The sequence below is a fragment of the Meleagris gallopavo genome, chromosome 2 (assembly GCF_905368555.1).
Source record: "Meleagris gallopavo chromosome 2, MGAL_WU_HG_1.1, whole genome shotgun sequence".
Taxonomy (NCBI): domain Eukaryota; kingdom Metazoa; phylum Chordata; class Aves; order Galliformes; family Phasianidae; genus Meleagris; species Meleagris gallopavo.
Window position 1 is genome coordinate 25046219 of NC_139405.1, and position 16308 is coordinate 25062526.

The 16308-nt window shown below is 34.8% G+C and overlaps 1 protein-coding gene across 2 annotated transcripts in view; it reads left to right on the forward strand.

Annotated features, from left to right (window-relative positions):
• The window catches only part of CAMKMT (calmodulin-lysine N-methyltransferase), a 194692-nt gene that overhangs the window by 154524 nt on the left and 23860 nt on the right, over positions 1-16308 (forward strand). For both annotated transcript variants that reach the window (XM_010706776.4, XM_031552384.2), the window contains exons 6-7: positions 996-1059; positions 6197-6263. In XM_010706776.4, coding sequence (XP_010705078.2) covers positions 996-1059; positions 6197-6263 — 131 coding nt within the window. The remainder of the gene's footprint in view (positions 1-995; positions 1060-6196; positions 6264-16308) is intronic.

Below are 16308 nucleotides of genomic sequence, written 5' to 3' on the forward strand. Positions count from 1 at the left end.
CTGGGTCAGAGAACTGTCAACAGCCTCAGCTGCGGTCAAGCTGCAGAGTCTTGAGAGACCTTCTAGATTGACTTGCTTTCGTATCATATTGATTTTATGGTTGCCTCGATGAGCAGAAACATTTTACCTCCGTGTAGTCAATATCTCTTGTTGTGACATTCCAGGCCACGTATGGTCTGTCTTTCATTGCCATAGCTGAAGCTTTTTTTTTTTTTTTTTTTTTTTTTTTTTCAGATTGTAGTCCCATTTGCTAAGATACAGGAATAGCCTGGCGAATCACAGTTGGAGCACCATGATATAGCTGCTAATGTTTTGCCTGCATTATTACACCAACAAACATGATCCAGAGCTCTCAGTAATTAGATTCTTTTGAATTAGATTGGCCATTCAGGAGAGTCGTTCACCATTCTCTGGGTTCTGAGTCATGTATTCAGGAGATATTATGTAGCAGTGCAGTGCATTAGACAAGTTTTTATGTCTCTACAAATAAAAGCATATTGTTACACTGATTGGCATTTGACAAACCTGTCGCTCTTATACAATGTGTCGAGGTTACAGCCCAATGTGCGAGCATGTCAAAGCTCACAAAAAAATTACCCTTACAAAGCCATCTGCCTGCAATGCAAAGTTATATGAAGGGCATCAGGCAGTCAGACAGAAGCAAGCTGAAAGGCAGAGTGACAGCCTTGTATGATGGCTCTACTAGATAAACAGAAGCCCGCAAATGAAAGCCTCTCAGAATACCATCATCCGCTGTCACAATGCAATTACGGAACAGAATGATAGCAAGATAGAGGCTCCCGCAAATGGAATGATAAAAGTATTGACTGATTTGATTGAATGATTAAAATAATGCAGACATAAAATGAAAAAAGATTGAAGATTGTTACAGAGAAATAGGTGAGGAAGCATGATACTGAAGGCTTGTCACTCCTGTCTTCACTTCCACACAGACAAGCATATTTGCTCATTGTTTGCTGTGCTCTTTTTTTCAGGTTGCTATTTCTGCAGATGTCAAAGAAGTTCTGTTAACTGATGGAAATGAAAAGGCCATCAAAAGTATCCTTATTCAGATAGAAAACTGGTTTGCTGTGCTCGTTCATTTTTACTGGCTGAGTAACAATCAATATAAAGACAGACAGCAAGGGGTATATTAAGAAAAAGTCCCCACACAAGTAATTAAAAAAATAGATGCAGAATATCTTGAGCAAAGCTGCAGCTTCCCCCATTATAAATCTGATATTTTCTTCGTTAATTAAAAATGTACATGTTGGTATACAGCAAGTATAGCAGTAAATGTTTGTCTCATGGTTGAGTGCTGAAGGATTCTGTGTGTGTAAGCTGCAGTTAGAGGAGGTACAGCAGTGAATCAAATCATTAGCTCTCCTTCGCGTATTCATTTTGCAGGAGAAACTAGGTTTATGGGTGATGTTTCATGTTTTTGTTTTTAATTATATTCCTTTTCTTTTTTATTTTCATATATTAGCCTCTTAAAAATGCATAGTATTTTTATATTGCTATAGTGTATTTTGAAATGCATACTTTCACTACTGGTATAAGTTATAACTGTCTACCAATTGCCCATTTAGTGTGTCTAATCAATTATCAGTTTTTCACAGTATCCCTTGATGTAAGATTACAAAAATCCTCTGTCCCATGTAGAAAGTATTTTATTATATGTCTTATAATATTATGTTAGAATAAATTGCTATTATGCCCTTCTAATTTGAGCACATAGTTCAGAAAATTGAACTGTACTTTGGATAAGCGAGAGAATGAGTGAGCATAATTTGTGGCCACATTAAATATCAGCACAGAACAAGAACAGATATATATAGTGAATACTAATAGCCCTTAGGAATTGAGAGGAAAAAAATGGAAGATATCTATTTGCTTTTTCCTTGGTAATCTTTCTATTTGCATGTTAAGGCAGACTAGGTTTTCAGGTTTTGGCCCCTGCATCGTAAGAATTGTTTAGATTTGAGTTTTGTATGCATTTGAAAGCCAACATAATGAATCTTTTATGAAAAAAATCAGTTAAATGACATTGTGGATTAGGAAAATAGCAATTGCTTATGACTGGTAAATCAGATGTAACAGTGTGATGTTGGCTACTACAGCCAAAAACACTCGAAGGTAACTCAGACAAGTGTAATTGTTTACACTTTCACAATTCCATGGGAATCAAGAGCCAATTATATCTTTTAATTCTTGAAGGAAACCTGATAAAAGTCTCCTTTTTCTTGAAAATTCAAGTTCTCTGTTGTGTTCCAAGAATTCTTATTTTGCTGAAATATAGCTGACAATAGCCATGAGCTGAGGAGAAAGTACTCATGATTCTGTGCATTTTATACAGCATCTCCTCTCCCAACCCTTCTGTCGTTATGAAAATAAAAAATATGGGAGAAGAAAAGTGTTTCAAAACTAATCTAAGAAAACAAACAGACGTCTTCTGAAAGCAGTTATTTAACAAAAGGTCATTTTACCCACAGAAGGCTTCAGGTGAGCTCAGTAATCATAAAGTCAGCAAATAGCTTGTGTAGCAGATTCCACAAACATACCTGAACTTTTTGGAAATTTAGAAGTCATCCTTAGCAAGCACGGAAATATTCAGTGAGTCTTTGGAATTAAAGAAATTAAAGCACTCTATTTTCTGAAGAAGATACACTAATATAATAAATTGACACAGCTTTGTTTTTTACAACATGCTGTAGAAATATCTTTTATTTCTGGAAGTCTTGTAAGAAGTTTTCATCTGCGTTCACTCAGTGAATCCCATCACACTGATATGTGTGATTGGTGGAAGGCTCTAACAGGAATTTATTTTTCTTTTTCTAACATTTGGTGCTCTGAAGGCTCAGCATTCAAAATGCTTTTATTGTGTTGGATTTTACAATGGGCTTAATATTAGCAGGGTGCCAAAGTGCAGCAGACTAAGAACTTTACAGTGTAGGTAGAAAGTATTCTTAAAAGCATACATAATAAAATTTATGTTGCATTTTATGTGTTTTATGGACTTCTGTAGTAATTTTATGATCTGTTTTATGGTAATTTTCTCTTGCCTTTTTCTGTATAGTGATTAGCTAGAACAGGAGTTCAGGCTAAATTTAGATCTGCTTCAGCCACACCAGACTTAGTGAAATCTGTACAAATATATAGTGTAATAGGAAATAGTGTCTGGCTTCAAGTGTCACGGCCTACAGATGATGTATTTCTGCTAATTTTTACTACAGCTTGTGTCATTTTTTAATTGTTTACCGCACCAAATTAAGTTAATGTGGGATAAAATACTGTTTTCTTGTCTAGATTCTGCTCTTCAGGAGCAGTTAATGCCTAGTATTATGTTTTTTATGTAGGTATTATACATTAAAATAATCTCGTTTAAAAATTACTGTTTACATCTTCCCTTTAAATTTCTTAGGAAGCTTAAATTACATGCCAGTCATACTATAATATCCAAAAATTACTTTCCAAAAAGTAAAAGTGGTTGTCAACAAAAAAGAAAAAAATCACTGTCAGAAGCCAGGAAATCACCAAGCAAGCCTGCTAATTATTCTTAATGGGCAAGATGAGCACATTAAGAAACAAATGAATACATCAGTGAAATGTAATTGAAAATCGACCTGGCAATAGTGCATTGCTTCTGAAAATCTGCCTTTGTATTATCATCATCATCATAATTATTGTTGTTTTTGTTGTTGTTATTGCTATTCAGTGAGCGTAACTAACAGCCTTGCTTTGTGAAGTCTCAAGCTTTTGAGGATTTGATTTTTCTTTTAGTTTTTGACATTTCTCACGTTATTCTCCATTTCATACTGGCATATGAGGTATTCACATGCATATTGTGAATACATATCTGTTTTAGGATACGTTATTGAAATATTACAAGCTAATACAATTGATGAATGTGTTAATTTCAAATTGTTGTGATTTTAACTGCTACACTGTAACATATGTTGCTATATTTTATATTTATTAATGGTCTTATGCTTGAGGTTTATGGAATTTTTAATGGATATTATAATTTTAGTTACTAAGCCATTGAAAAGATTTCATTCTAACTCATTCCTTTTCCATATCATTGGCAGATTTTAATTGTTTAACAGATCATTCTCACTGCCAAATCAATGAAGTAAAGATGGATGATGTTGCTTTTTCAGCTTTGTTCAAAACTTTATTGTTGGTTTTATCTAAGTTCTTTCGTGACATTTTAAATGAAGACAGCTTTTTAAAAGAAAAATATAGATATTTACATCAAAAATTGAAGATTTACAAAGGCAAAGTATCAAATTCATTCCTCTTTGAAATTTTGGGTGATTTTCATCCCAATACAAATTGTTCAATTTAGGTCATTTCTATGACAGATTTATGCAGAACACTGAAAGTATCTCTATGCACTAAATTGTGGCCATATCTGAAGATACCATTCATTTTTATGTGTCAGAGAGGCTGTGTATCTTCTGCCTTAGCTCTGTTTCACACCATGCAATGGTGACTTGAACTGCTGTCTAAAAGCATCAATAATACAAAACATTGTTGCAGTGCACTATAATGGGCATTAAAATATAGTGTATGGATCTTTCAACAGTCCTGGGAAATTTAGGTTAAAGAGGTCGTGTTCAGCCTGAGTGCCTGAAGACATGGGCTTATAAATTATTTAAAAAAAGCTAGTGTTAACATGGTTATAACAATTATTAATAGTTTTGCCCATTTATATAATATAAGTGAAGTATACCTAATTTATCAGTAACATTACTTCTACCTCCACTGAAAAAACAGCATGCTCATGGAATTATCTGTGCCTTTCTATTGCTTCACAAGTATTGATGATGTATTACTACTTCCCAATGCATAACATGAAAAAGATTTAAAAGGCATGTGCGAAGTCCAGAGATTTGTTTAAACCACTCCGCTGTCACTTCATCTCTAATTTTTTGCTTCATAAACTATCAGCTGTCTTTTCTTCCACATTGTTTGGATAGGGACTTTCCTAAAATAACTTATCTTAAACGGTTAACAAATTTAGGAGGGCCCATTATAAGATTTCAGCACAACAAAGAAAAGGTAACATTAGTCATTTTTAAAATTAGTTTGACATTAGTGTTCAGTTGTCTTAAAAGAGCACTTGCATCCAAAATATTTTGCACACCTAGAAATATCCTCCTCATTTGCATTGTGCTTCCTGTATTTTAACTAAGAATGAACTATCATTGAGGTCTTTATCAAAATTGTCCCTTTCAGTTAATTTTTGAGACTTGAGAGTGAACCGTTCAAATACATATGGATTCACACTGGATGCCAGTTAATGTTCTCACAGTTCCTTGGTTACTTGCTACACCTTTTACTTGCCAGTGGCTTCTCACTAACTACAAATGATTGATTATGAAGGTTATCTTCCTAGGCATAGGTGACTGAACACTGCTCCCTTTGATTGAAAGCTCTTGCATTGGCCTGCCTGTGTGGTTATCCGAATTTGTTACCTATCTTCCAGGCTGAAAGAGGCAGAGACACGAAGCTGAGGGACTCTTGCAGTGCTTATGGAGAACAAAAGGCATTTGTTGCTTTATGCTCTCCTTTATGGCAGTTCCACAGCTTTCTCAAGAAAGCAAATGAACTAGAAACTCCCTTGCCTACAGGTGAAGGTGCTCCTGATGCATGCTGGATTTCATACAGAGCCAGGAATAAAGGTGCATACCTTGTGGCAGTTCTGGAACTCAAAACCAAAAGCTTCTGAAGCCTCCGTTCTGTGATCTAGTGATACAATGGAAAGCAGCACCAACTAAACAGCAAAGTGAGCATGCTAAGATATTTCTGTAATTCTTATAGTTGTAAATAATAATTCTTTTTAAATATAAGTAAGATAGGGAAATCTTTTTCTGCATCTTCTGTAGCTACAGCACTAGCAGTTCTGGAAATTGAAGTGTTAATGAAGGAACATACAATAGAGGTGGGCAACAAGAGCAAGAGGCTGGGTAGATTTATGGCAGCCAAACGAGAGTAGCATTATGAAATTTATGCTTCTGCACAGACTGACTATTAATGCGCTTTGAAAACCAAATAGATTAAAGACATTATGAATATATATGTATATATGTATATATGAATATATGAATATATTACTGATGTAAAAAAGTATTTCTGATTATTTTTATTATTGCTCTAGTTTTATTTATAATTCTTAACAAATACACTATAGATGTAAGTGACATCATCACAAGAAATGTAACTGCAGGAGTATTTAAGACTCAGAAAGTGTCAAGCTGGTAAGATACTACTATAGTGTTTTATGGATTCTCGCATGTAATTGTATATGTAATGTAAATGTGAAGTGTGTAAATTTGTGACATATTACTTACACTGGCACAGGTGTATACAGCAAGAATACATATGTATCATGGTTTAAATGATGCAAGACAGAAATTTGGAAGTCTTAAAAATCAACTCAGTTGTTTCTAAGGGAGTGCTCTGGTGCATGAACATTGTAGAGGTCCAGAGAGTTTGGTTTCCTTCATCTCCAAAACCCTTCCTGATCCACCCTGTAATTGATGCTGCTGAAGTTAGCTGTTTAACTATTTATTTCCCTGTTCTCCAAGTGCGGTAGGGCCTGGAAACAGAAGAGACTGTGAAGAGTGTTCATTTTTTCTAATATTTAAAAAGCAAATTTTAAAGCTCTTCGTATTTAAGATAAAGAGTAGTGAAAAACCACATGCTCAGAGATGGCTACCTAAGATGAAATGTGTCTGCCTAAAAATTCACTTTTTTTTTTTTTTTTTCTTTAAAGGACTCTTATTCCAGAAGAAAGGTTCTCAGTCTTATCAAAGTGGTTAAAGTAAAGCTGAAAAGGGGCTAAAAAAACCCAAGTTGTTAGAGCAAAATAAGCTTATTAATGTAGAGGGCTAAGCACATACAATTTCAATGGCTATCATTCACATAATTTATTCTATGCTTATGTAGCCATTCTATGTAGAAGATATTCTTTTAAGTGAGTTCTTAGGAAAATTCTGCCTTTGTTGGGGTATATGTGAATAGAACTTAGAGAGATATCTAATACTTGCTTCCCAAATAGACAAAGGCCACAAGAGTCCAGGAATAGTCTTTGAGGCTCCATGTGCTGAACACTTGTGAGCAACTTCAGACCTGTGCAGTACATCTGTGCAGAAGCTTAGATTTTGTAGGTTTCCAATTACCATCTACTTTGTATAAGATTTCAGATTTCATCCCTTGTCAAGACTTCAAACCTGGTCTTTTAGATATCAATCAAAAGCACATTTTCTACCCTGTCCTCATTTACATTTATCTAATGCTTAAGGTCATTTGTGATCATTTGAGTGTATTTCAGCATATGGAATCAGTGAATAATAGATTTTGGCTTCATGCTGTGAAGAAAGATTGTGTTTTTACAAGACATGATGTTGTTTACTGGGTGTTAATAATCACTAATTAATAAACATATCCAGACTTTATAAAATATTGCACTATAAGGAGTAAAAATGTCAAGTGTTTAACTTACTGAATGCAATGGATTTGGTGTTGTTGTTTACATAAAAATAATTAAATTAAAAAATCAAGTGAAGTACTATATAAAATATAAGGTTCTCATAATAAAACTGAGTTTGATTTTTACTTCTGAAGACTCGTCTAGGTTCGTTGTAGAATTGTAAATTCTTATAGGTGTTCTAATAAGCAGAGGCCATCATTCAACCTTTATTATACACATTAATAGTTGCTTTCTCATGTGAAAATTAAGGTTTTTACATTAAGTTATCTGTTAAGTGCTAATGGGTGGATCAGTCCTTCAGATTCAGTGATGATGATGACAGTAGCAAAGTTATTTGATCACACTCTAGCCTTGAAGAAGCTTAAAACGCTGATGTAGTAGCTGAACTATTACTGTAACTCTGACTCTCCCTACTACCCCAAACCTGGAGTTTGCATACTAAAAAACCACAATGCAATATAGTGTTTTATAGGGAAAAATGCAACACTGTCAAGCAGAGTGATAGTAAGTGACTTCTTTTACATTGTTTCGAGCTAGCAAGCTCTAAATGGTTCATTTGAGTGACATACTTCAACATTAAATTGATCTGGAGTAGGCACTGTGTGTTCCTCACTCTTAAGTGCCATTTAAACAGTGTCCAATGAAAATTATAGTGTTATAATATATAAAAAACATTAGGCCCTTCTCACTGCATCTCCTTCTAACTGGGATCTTACACTCTTTTCCTTGAACCAGGAATACAAATTATCAGTAGGAGATTCAGTTATGATATTTCAGGCATTCAAATCTGGACCTGGAAAAGTTGCCAAAAAACGTATAACACAAAAAGGAGCAATCCATTATCAGTCAAGTGAAGTTAGCTTAGGACAACATGCCATACATTTATTTATTTAGATTTATACAAAATGCAATAAATTAGCACTTATCTAGCTCTCTGCCAACTCTTGATTGTTGTTTAAAAGTACAGCAATGTAAGCCAAACTGGCAGTTTGACATATTATGTGTTGTAATAATAGATATTTAGTAAACAGTATACTTCAGCAGTGGTTATGGAATTCTATGCTTATTTTTAGCTTCTAGTAGTATAGTCAGAATTCCTTGCTAATGCTTACTGGGAATAGGTACATAAATAAATGCCACCAAATTACTACAAATGATTTGCCATAAGGAAGTGAATTATTAATATTGTATATAGGTTTGATGATTTTCATTTTTCTCACAGCTGAGAAATTATCCTTGAACCACTTCAAGTTTATGCCATAACTTAGCCTATGAGTTATCCTGATAGCAGTCTTTGTAGCATCAGTTATTACTAGTGCAACATGCATAGCACGTTTGCTTTGAACATGTCTACCACTATTAAATTAGGAATAACATTTATAGAATCTCTGCTCTTTTTCTTCCTTCTTCATGCGAAAATCTCAGTGAAATAGGGATTTATGCTGTAGAATTTTGAAGAATCGTTGTTATTACATATGACACAATGGAAAAGCTTTATCAGAGAGAAGGCTTTGCAATATATTCTAAAGGTTAACAGCCTTTTTTATTCTCATCTATGAGGGAGATTGTTCTTCCACCAGACTCACTTGTTTGAGAAGACTGACTGCTAAGAACAAAATTTGTATACTTATTACTGATATGGGACTCTTAGGAGTTTGTATATTTATTGCCTAAACTCAAAGGAGTTTTAGGCACAGATAAGTCTAGTCTTAGCTGCTAAGAGCTGGTCCAGAAATATTACATTTCACGTTGGTATAAGCAAGTACATGCAACAGTGAGAGGAATGCTTGTTGCATGATGCACTATTTGATTTATTTAGTAGTAATGTATCATGCACTCTTTGCTCATCTTATAGTAAGCATTAGAACTCACACATACACACACAAATATATATATATGTATATATATTATATATATATATACATATAATAAGAGTAACTGAACATGAACTTTCCACCAACTATGCAATTCCAGTTCTTTTCTAGGCAGCGGGAGTTCCAGATATGGTCTGGGAGTGCCTCATTGCAGTTGTCAACAGCAGAGCACTACTACATAGCCATGATTCCATTCTTCTATTAATTACTTCTTTTTCTGTAACTGCCAGCATGTGAATATTTTAATCTTACTGCAATGTTCTTCCAGTAAACCAGCTTTCTAGCTGTCCTAATTTCAGTGAATCATGCAACAGGTTCTATCAACATAGGACAGCTTTAATAAAAAATTCCTAGGTTTTCAGCTATCTAATCAATGTGTTGCTAAATTCAAACTTTTTGAAGCATATTTATTGAATTAGTTGTGCTTGTCAGTTTCATAACCCTAAAGGAAATTTCATTGAACTGCCTCTTCAGTCTCCTCGTGTGGTGTTCTTGCATACACAGCTGGGAGAATAGTTTCCTGCTCTTTTGTTAGGAAGAAAAGACTTTGATTGCTGCTGTCTTCATTTGATAATTTTATGTATGTGTGGAGGAAACAATGTCCATTTGTTGGTGCCTATTGTGTATTTGTAGCGATCAGAGAAAATTCAACTCTAGTGGAGGCCATTCCTTACCTCTGATCATACTTGCCCTTTTCTGTTTCCTTTCTGGTTTCAGACTACTGCCTTTCAGATTAGAGTGAACAGTATGCATTCAGAATGTGTGCAAATGATATGTATATGTGTAGTGCCATAAGTATTCTTTCCGTTCCTCTTCTAAAAATACCTAACAGTGATTGGCTTTTTGAGTGTAGTTGGGCAGTCTTGTAATGTTTTCATGATTCTGTCTGTAACAAAATAAGGAGATTTCTGGTAATGATAATTTTTCTCCATTTCCTTTATGAAGCAAGGATTATTTTTGTTGTTTTCCACTTTGCATTTATCCATACAGAATTTCATCTGCTATTTTATTGTCCCAAACCTCAGTTTCACCCTTCTGCAATTCTTTACAGCCTGCTCTTTTCCTTACTATCTTGAATAACCTCATAGTGTCAGCAAACTTTGCTACTTCAGTGCGCCTCAGTTGAAAACATGTTAAATAGAACAGGTCCCGGGAAACCCCGCGGATTATCTCTCTCCATTGTGAGGACTGACCATTTACTACTATTCTGTTTCCTGTCTTTTGTTTCATTCTTTAGCCCTGCCAGGACTCTTATCCCATGGCTGTCTACTTTCCTTAAATGTTGTTGGTGAGGGTTTTCTCCAATAGTCTTTTGGAATCAGAAGCAACCTGTCCTACCCAGTATCACCCTTATCTCAATACTTGTTGACCCCTTTTAAGAACTCCTGAAGTTTTGTAAAGCAGGACTTCTTTTTAAAGAAGACATCTTCCATCATAAAGGGATTCTGTGATGAAAGTGTCTTCAGTTTCTTCTGCAGTTAGTGCACAAGGAATTAATTGCATCTCTCTGAAATGGTGCTATCCTCTGTGAGTTCTCATTCTATATCCTAATCGTTAGCTGATAGGAAGATTTAGAGCAAAAGAAGACTGCCTCAGTAGACAATCACATACTTCTTACACACTTTCAGTAGGCTATCTCCTTCACAGGTGCCCTCTGCTAATCTTTGCCACAGACATAGGAGAGTTGGGATAAAGTTTAAATTTTTGACAAAATGATGCTTATAGTGTCATCGTTGCTTATTTCATTAGTTTTCTGTTAATATTCACTTATTCAAACACTAAATGTTTTATTGAAAATAAAACGGATTTGGGAAAGAGGCATAAGAGTGAATCAGGATATAGAAATGAGAGAGTTAAAGGGCTCTGTTTACTTAACTTGTCAAAGAAAAAACTTGATTGTTAAGAAATGAATTGATTTTGATCTGAAAGTCACATGTGGGGAAAAAAACCTTTAATAAAAGATCACCATATAATAAAATACCAAACAAGATGTAGAAATTGAAGCTAGACAAATTCAGTCAAGAAAAAAAATGAGATTTGATAGAGAATGATAATACATTAGGACATCTTGCTATGGGAAGTGGTAGTTTCTTAAACAGTGAATGCAGTTCTTAAACATGCATTAATTTCCCTCAAGATATATGGGCTTCATGAAACAACTTGAAATCTTAGATGATTGTAATGGTCCCTTTTGCCCTCAGAATCTGAGCGTGTGTGAATTGCGTAGCCTCTGCTGTTTCAAACTTTTGCCTCCATTCAGTCCTTCTGGTCCTTCCTAATTCACTTTTTTTTTTTTTCTTGTTCCCTTGATTCTCCTTCCCATATTCATGGATAGACTATTTTCCATAGGGCAGCAAATTGTCTTCTTTCATATTTTTACTCAAAAACGCAGTTTTTACAAAGCCTACAGTTGCTGATCTTAGCAGTGCTGTGTGTGCTTAAGCAGTCTTGTATTTTGAAATGATGCATTTAATTAATAATAAAATACTATACCATAGTAAAAACTCTATCATGTCAGTCTGAATTAGAATGTACCATCCATTTTGTGCGAAATGAGCTACGTGAAACTTGCTAAAAACTGTAGTCAGTCTCCTAAATAATGATTTAGAATTAATTGATACAGAGGAGAGAAAGGAAAAGGCAATTTCCCAAAACCAATGTTGAGAATTTTTTATTAATAACATTTTTATACAAGATATTCTCCCTTCTTTAAAAAAATAATTGTGCTGAATGATGGGTTGTGATGTGTCTGAAACAGCTGTATTTATATGCAGTGTATTTATTATGCCCCAAAAATTTAGTAACAGCAAAACTGTGAGTGTTAATACTGTTATTTTTGAAGACATATAACTGTAATATTCCCATTTAGATTTTAGCAAAATATGTGGTCCACTCCAAAAGTAATGCCTTCTATTTATTTCCATGGAAGCTACAACAGATGCAAGGAGCACAATAACATTATTAGACAGAGCAAATTCTCAGCTACAAAACACTATTTTTCACAGTCATCACCATTAGCTGTATATTTTCGCCAGCAATGAACAAGAGCCTGCACGCCATGCTTATAAAAATCTGCCCTAGTGGAAGTAAGCCACTGCTGCTGTGACTTCTGCTGAAAAGCACCACCCACCATCCCTCTGTGCTCACATCCAGTTTTGTTTCCATAAACGTTCAGCAAGCATCATTGAGTGTCAGTAGGTGGCATGCAGTGACACATCTTTCCTTCATCCACACTTCCATGTCAGAAGCCATTGTGTCAGACTGCCCATCTACTGCCATCTGTCTCACGGCAACAACGTGGAATGGGATATTGATAGAAAGATTCGTCCTCTACTGCCATACCACCAACATCTGCCTCAGGCATCATGGGCCAAGATAATAAATAAGGAGGCATTACTTTCAGAGCAGCCTTTGTATGTTGCTTAGATACTCTTAGAATGAGGAATAAGGGGACTAAGTAACTTTATTGTCCATTTATAACAGGCAACTTGTAGGCAGGAAAGCTAAGATTGTGGGGTTTGTTGGTGTTTTGGTTTTGTGAGGTTTTTTTGTTGTTTGGTTGTTTTGTTGGTTTTTTTTTAAATTAGGTTTGGTGTTTGGGGTTTTTTCTTTCATTTTTGTTACTGCTTTAATGTGATGAGGCTTCACTATGAATTGTACCAAGAATTGCATGAACACATATCAAAAAGGCAATTTCAGTTAGAAAGTCTATGGCCTAAGACCAGAGATAAATATTGTAAGGAAGGATAATGAGGATACCTGTAGTCAGCATGATGGACAAGGGTTGAGGCACAAGAGTAGCCTAACCTCTTTCTAGTTTTTGTAGGCACTATTTTAAAGGAGAATTTCAAGGATAATGGAGTAAATTTGTGACTGTTTGTGGATAACAAAGTGGAAGAAAATTGTAAAGGTGCTTTCTTGAAAAGCTAAGTGGAAAATGGAGGCTGACATTAGGGCTGATTAAAGAAGGAACTTGTTCTTTCAATATTGAATGAGAGATAGCAAATAGGGAAGTGAACTTTTGTGAAGCATTTGAAAGACAAGACTTGCAACTTACCTGGAAAAATACAAAGAGAAAGGTGACAAGATCATGGTTATAGGCAAGAAAAACAATCTTTGCAGCAGCTTACTGAATAAATATTAATAGGGAAAGACTGCATTTTCCAGCAGAGAACAATATTGTAATGCTAAGATGTTCGTGATGATGACATGGTCAAGAGTTAAAGTGGAGTGGGTAGACAGGAAACTTCTAAGCGATGTTATGCAAAGAAAATTGGCAAAATCTGAACAGAGTTGAGGTTTACAAATATAGAGGAGGCTCAAAACAAAATCCAGATTATAGACTGTAATTGTTATGTCCCTAGAGATCAAGTAACGGAGGTAACAATGAAGCCTTGCAATGAGCTTCTCACTCACTGAGGCTTTGGAAGAAGCTGAGTTATGAGTCTAGATGCCCTGTAGTACAGAGTTGAGTACTGGGATTTGCATTTATGGATGAGACAACCCAGAAGTAAAATTCAAGGAAGATGATGTTGAGATGAGGCACTGCAAAATTATCAGAAATATGGGAAATTTCCATCTGCAATTGTACATATTGCACTCAAACTGTGTTGAAGTGTGAGAGGAAAGGAAGAATAATTGATGTTACCTGATGTTTGAAGTTTAACCTTGGTCTCCTGATACCAGTTATGAATTGTGGGGGGTGAAATAATGGATAAGTATACAGAGCAAAGTGAGTAAACTTAGAAAGGCAGAAGATTGAAGATGGAGAAATAAGAAAAGCCTAATGAAAAAATAAGGACGGGGAAATGATAGCAGGCAAGCTTGAAAGACTCCAGAGGAATTGTAATGATAGGTATATACATCACCTCTGTCAGTAGTTAATATCCATCTTTTTGATCTTTGTACAAAACTGAGTAATCTCAAACAAAGATCAAGACGTGGAGAAACATCCTGGTGATGCCTTTTGTTAATGTGTTAATGAACGTGCTTGGTTAATGTCATAGAAAAAAGTCATATAAATCCCCAGACACAATCTTTTGCCTGAAGCAGTATACATACCAATGATAATACTTTTCAAAACTGAAACCTAAATTAAAATATGAAAAGAAGAGGTGGGTAGAGAGTGGTACTAGGTAGATGTTCATCTGTTAACTGGGGCATTTTAAAAAATCTTTATTACAATTATTAATACAGTTTGAAGCAAGGCAGGCTTTTGTGTCTTTTGTCCTTTCTTCTAATTTTGATTTTTTGTCTGTATTTGTACTATGTGTCTTTTGCTAACTTGAGAGCTACTCCAACCTATGCCATTCATCTCAAAAACATCTGAGAGAGTCTTGGAAATGTTTCAAGTTTCTATTATCCAAGACTTAACTTGGTTTGGGTTTTTGTTGGTTTTGTTGTTGCTGTTGTTGTGGGGTTTTTTTGTTTGTTTGTTTTTTAATGTAAGTTACCTGCCTAAACAACCACTGAATAACAGAATTTGAATAAAAATAGTAATGAGGAACTTCTTATGAGAAGTGAAAACCCAGTAAAATCAGGTCTTTTGTTATAGATTGTTGTGATACTTCACTAGTGTTAAGAATGTTGACATTTGCTACACTGTCTTCCATAAATTAGGATTACTATACAGGGGAAGTGCCTTAATGCCTTTGTTACGTTTGCTGTTTTGGTGTGGTTTTTTCTTTTTTTCCTTTCCTTCTTTTAAACACAGAGGGATATTTGGGGGTTGGGTAAGTTGGTAGTACTTAAAGAAAGGATGCTCTTTTTTCAGTATCTATTTTCTTAGTTGATCTTGCCTGCTTGGCAATTTAAAAAATAAGTGAGGGGAAAAAAGAAAAGAAAGAAAGGAAGAAAGAAATGAAGAAATTAATAAACATGCTTTCATTCTTTTTTCTTTCCTATTTTTTTAAATAAATTTAATGCTTTAGAATGGTGTGAGATTGATGATCTCAGAAACCAAAGCATCAGTACATATTTTCTCAGACTGTTTTGCTAGTATGCTTTCTCTCTGACCAGAAGCCACCTCTGTCTGTGAGAGGATAGTTCATTCTCCATAGCTCATTCAGTTCTTGTCCTTTTTGCTAGGACTGCCATCAAGATTGCTAATTATAGTAATAGCTTTGTGACGTGGGTACTTTTCTGCTGAAATCTGGTCAACTTCATTTGATAGAGCAGACATTATTGGGTTCCAAGCTTCAGACACCATCATCTTGGCCTAAATGGCAGGTGAGCAGTGTTCATCTACTAACAGTAGACACACTAACAATCGTGTCTTTCCAATTGTGTTTTTCCCTTGGGTCCTGTGTTATTTCTGATCTTACAGCCAAAAAAAGAACCCCAAACATTTTCTATTTTCAGTGGGTTTCAGATTCTTTTTTTTTTTTTTTTTCCTGAAATCAAATGCTTATTTTCAACTCCAAGAAACATAACCTGTATAAGTTAAATAAACCAGCACAAAATAAATGCCAGCAGTGGGCTTCACACAGCTTTAAATGTTTGTGTGTTTATCTTCTTTTTTTTTAAGCCATCGACAGTATGATTTAGGCAGGAGTAGATCATAAAGTACACTTTCCAAATTTACAAAGTAATTTCAACTGTTTGTTAGTACTGTAGCATCTTCCCTCAAAACAAAGGTTTACAAATATTATAGATTTAAAATTTCTTATTTTTCTGAAGAAAAAAAAAAAAGTGGAAAACAAATATCTTGAATCTTCAGAAACTTTATTTTTCTTTCCTAATTTGAACTCACAAATTTTCTTGCTCTTATCTGCTATTTCCATTCAAGATGACCACCCAAAGAATTCAAGCTAACTGAAATAAACAATGTTATGGAAATCTTCTCAGGCTTCCCAATTGTTTGGCACCACGATCCTCATATTAATATTTAATCCTTATTTATTATTTAATAATCAATAAGAAATAAAATATGTTCTG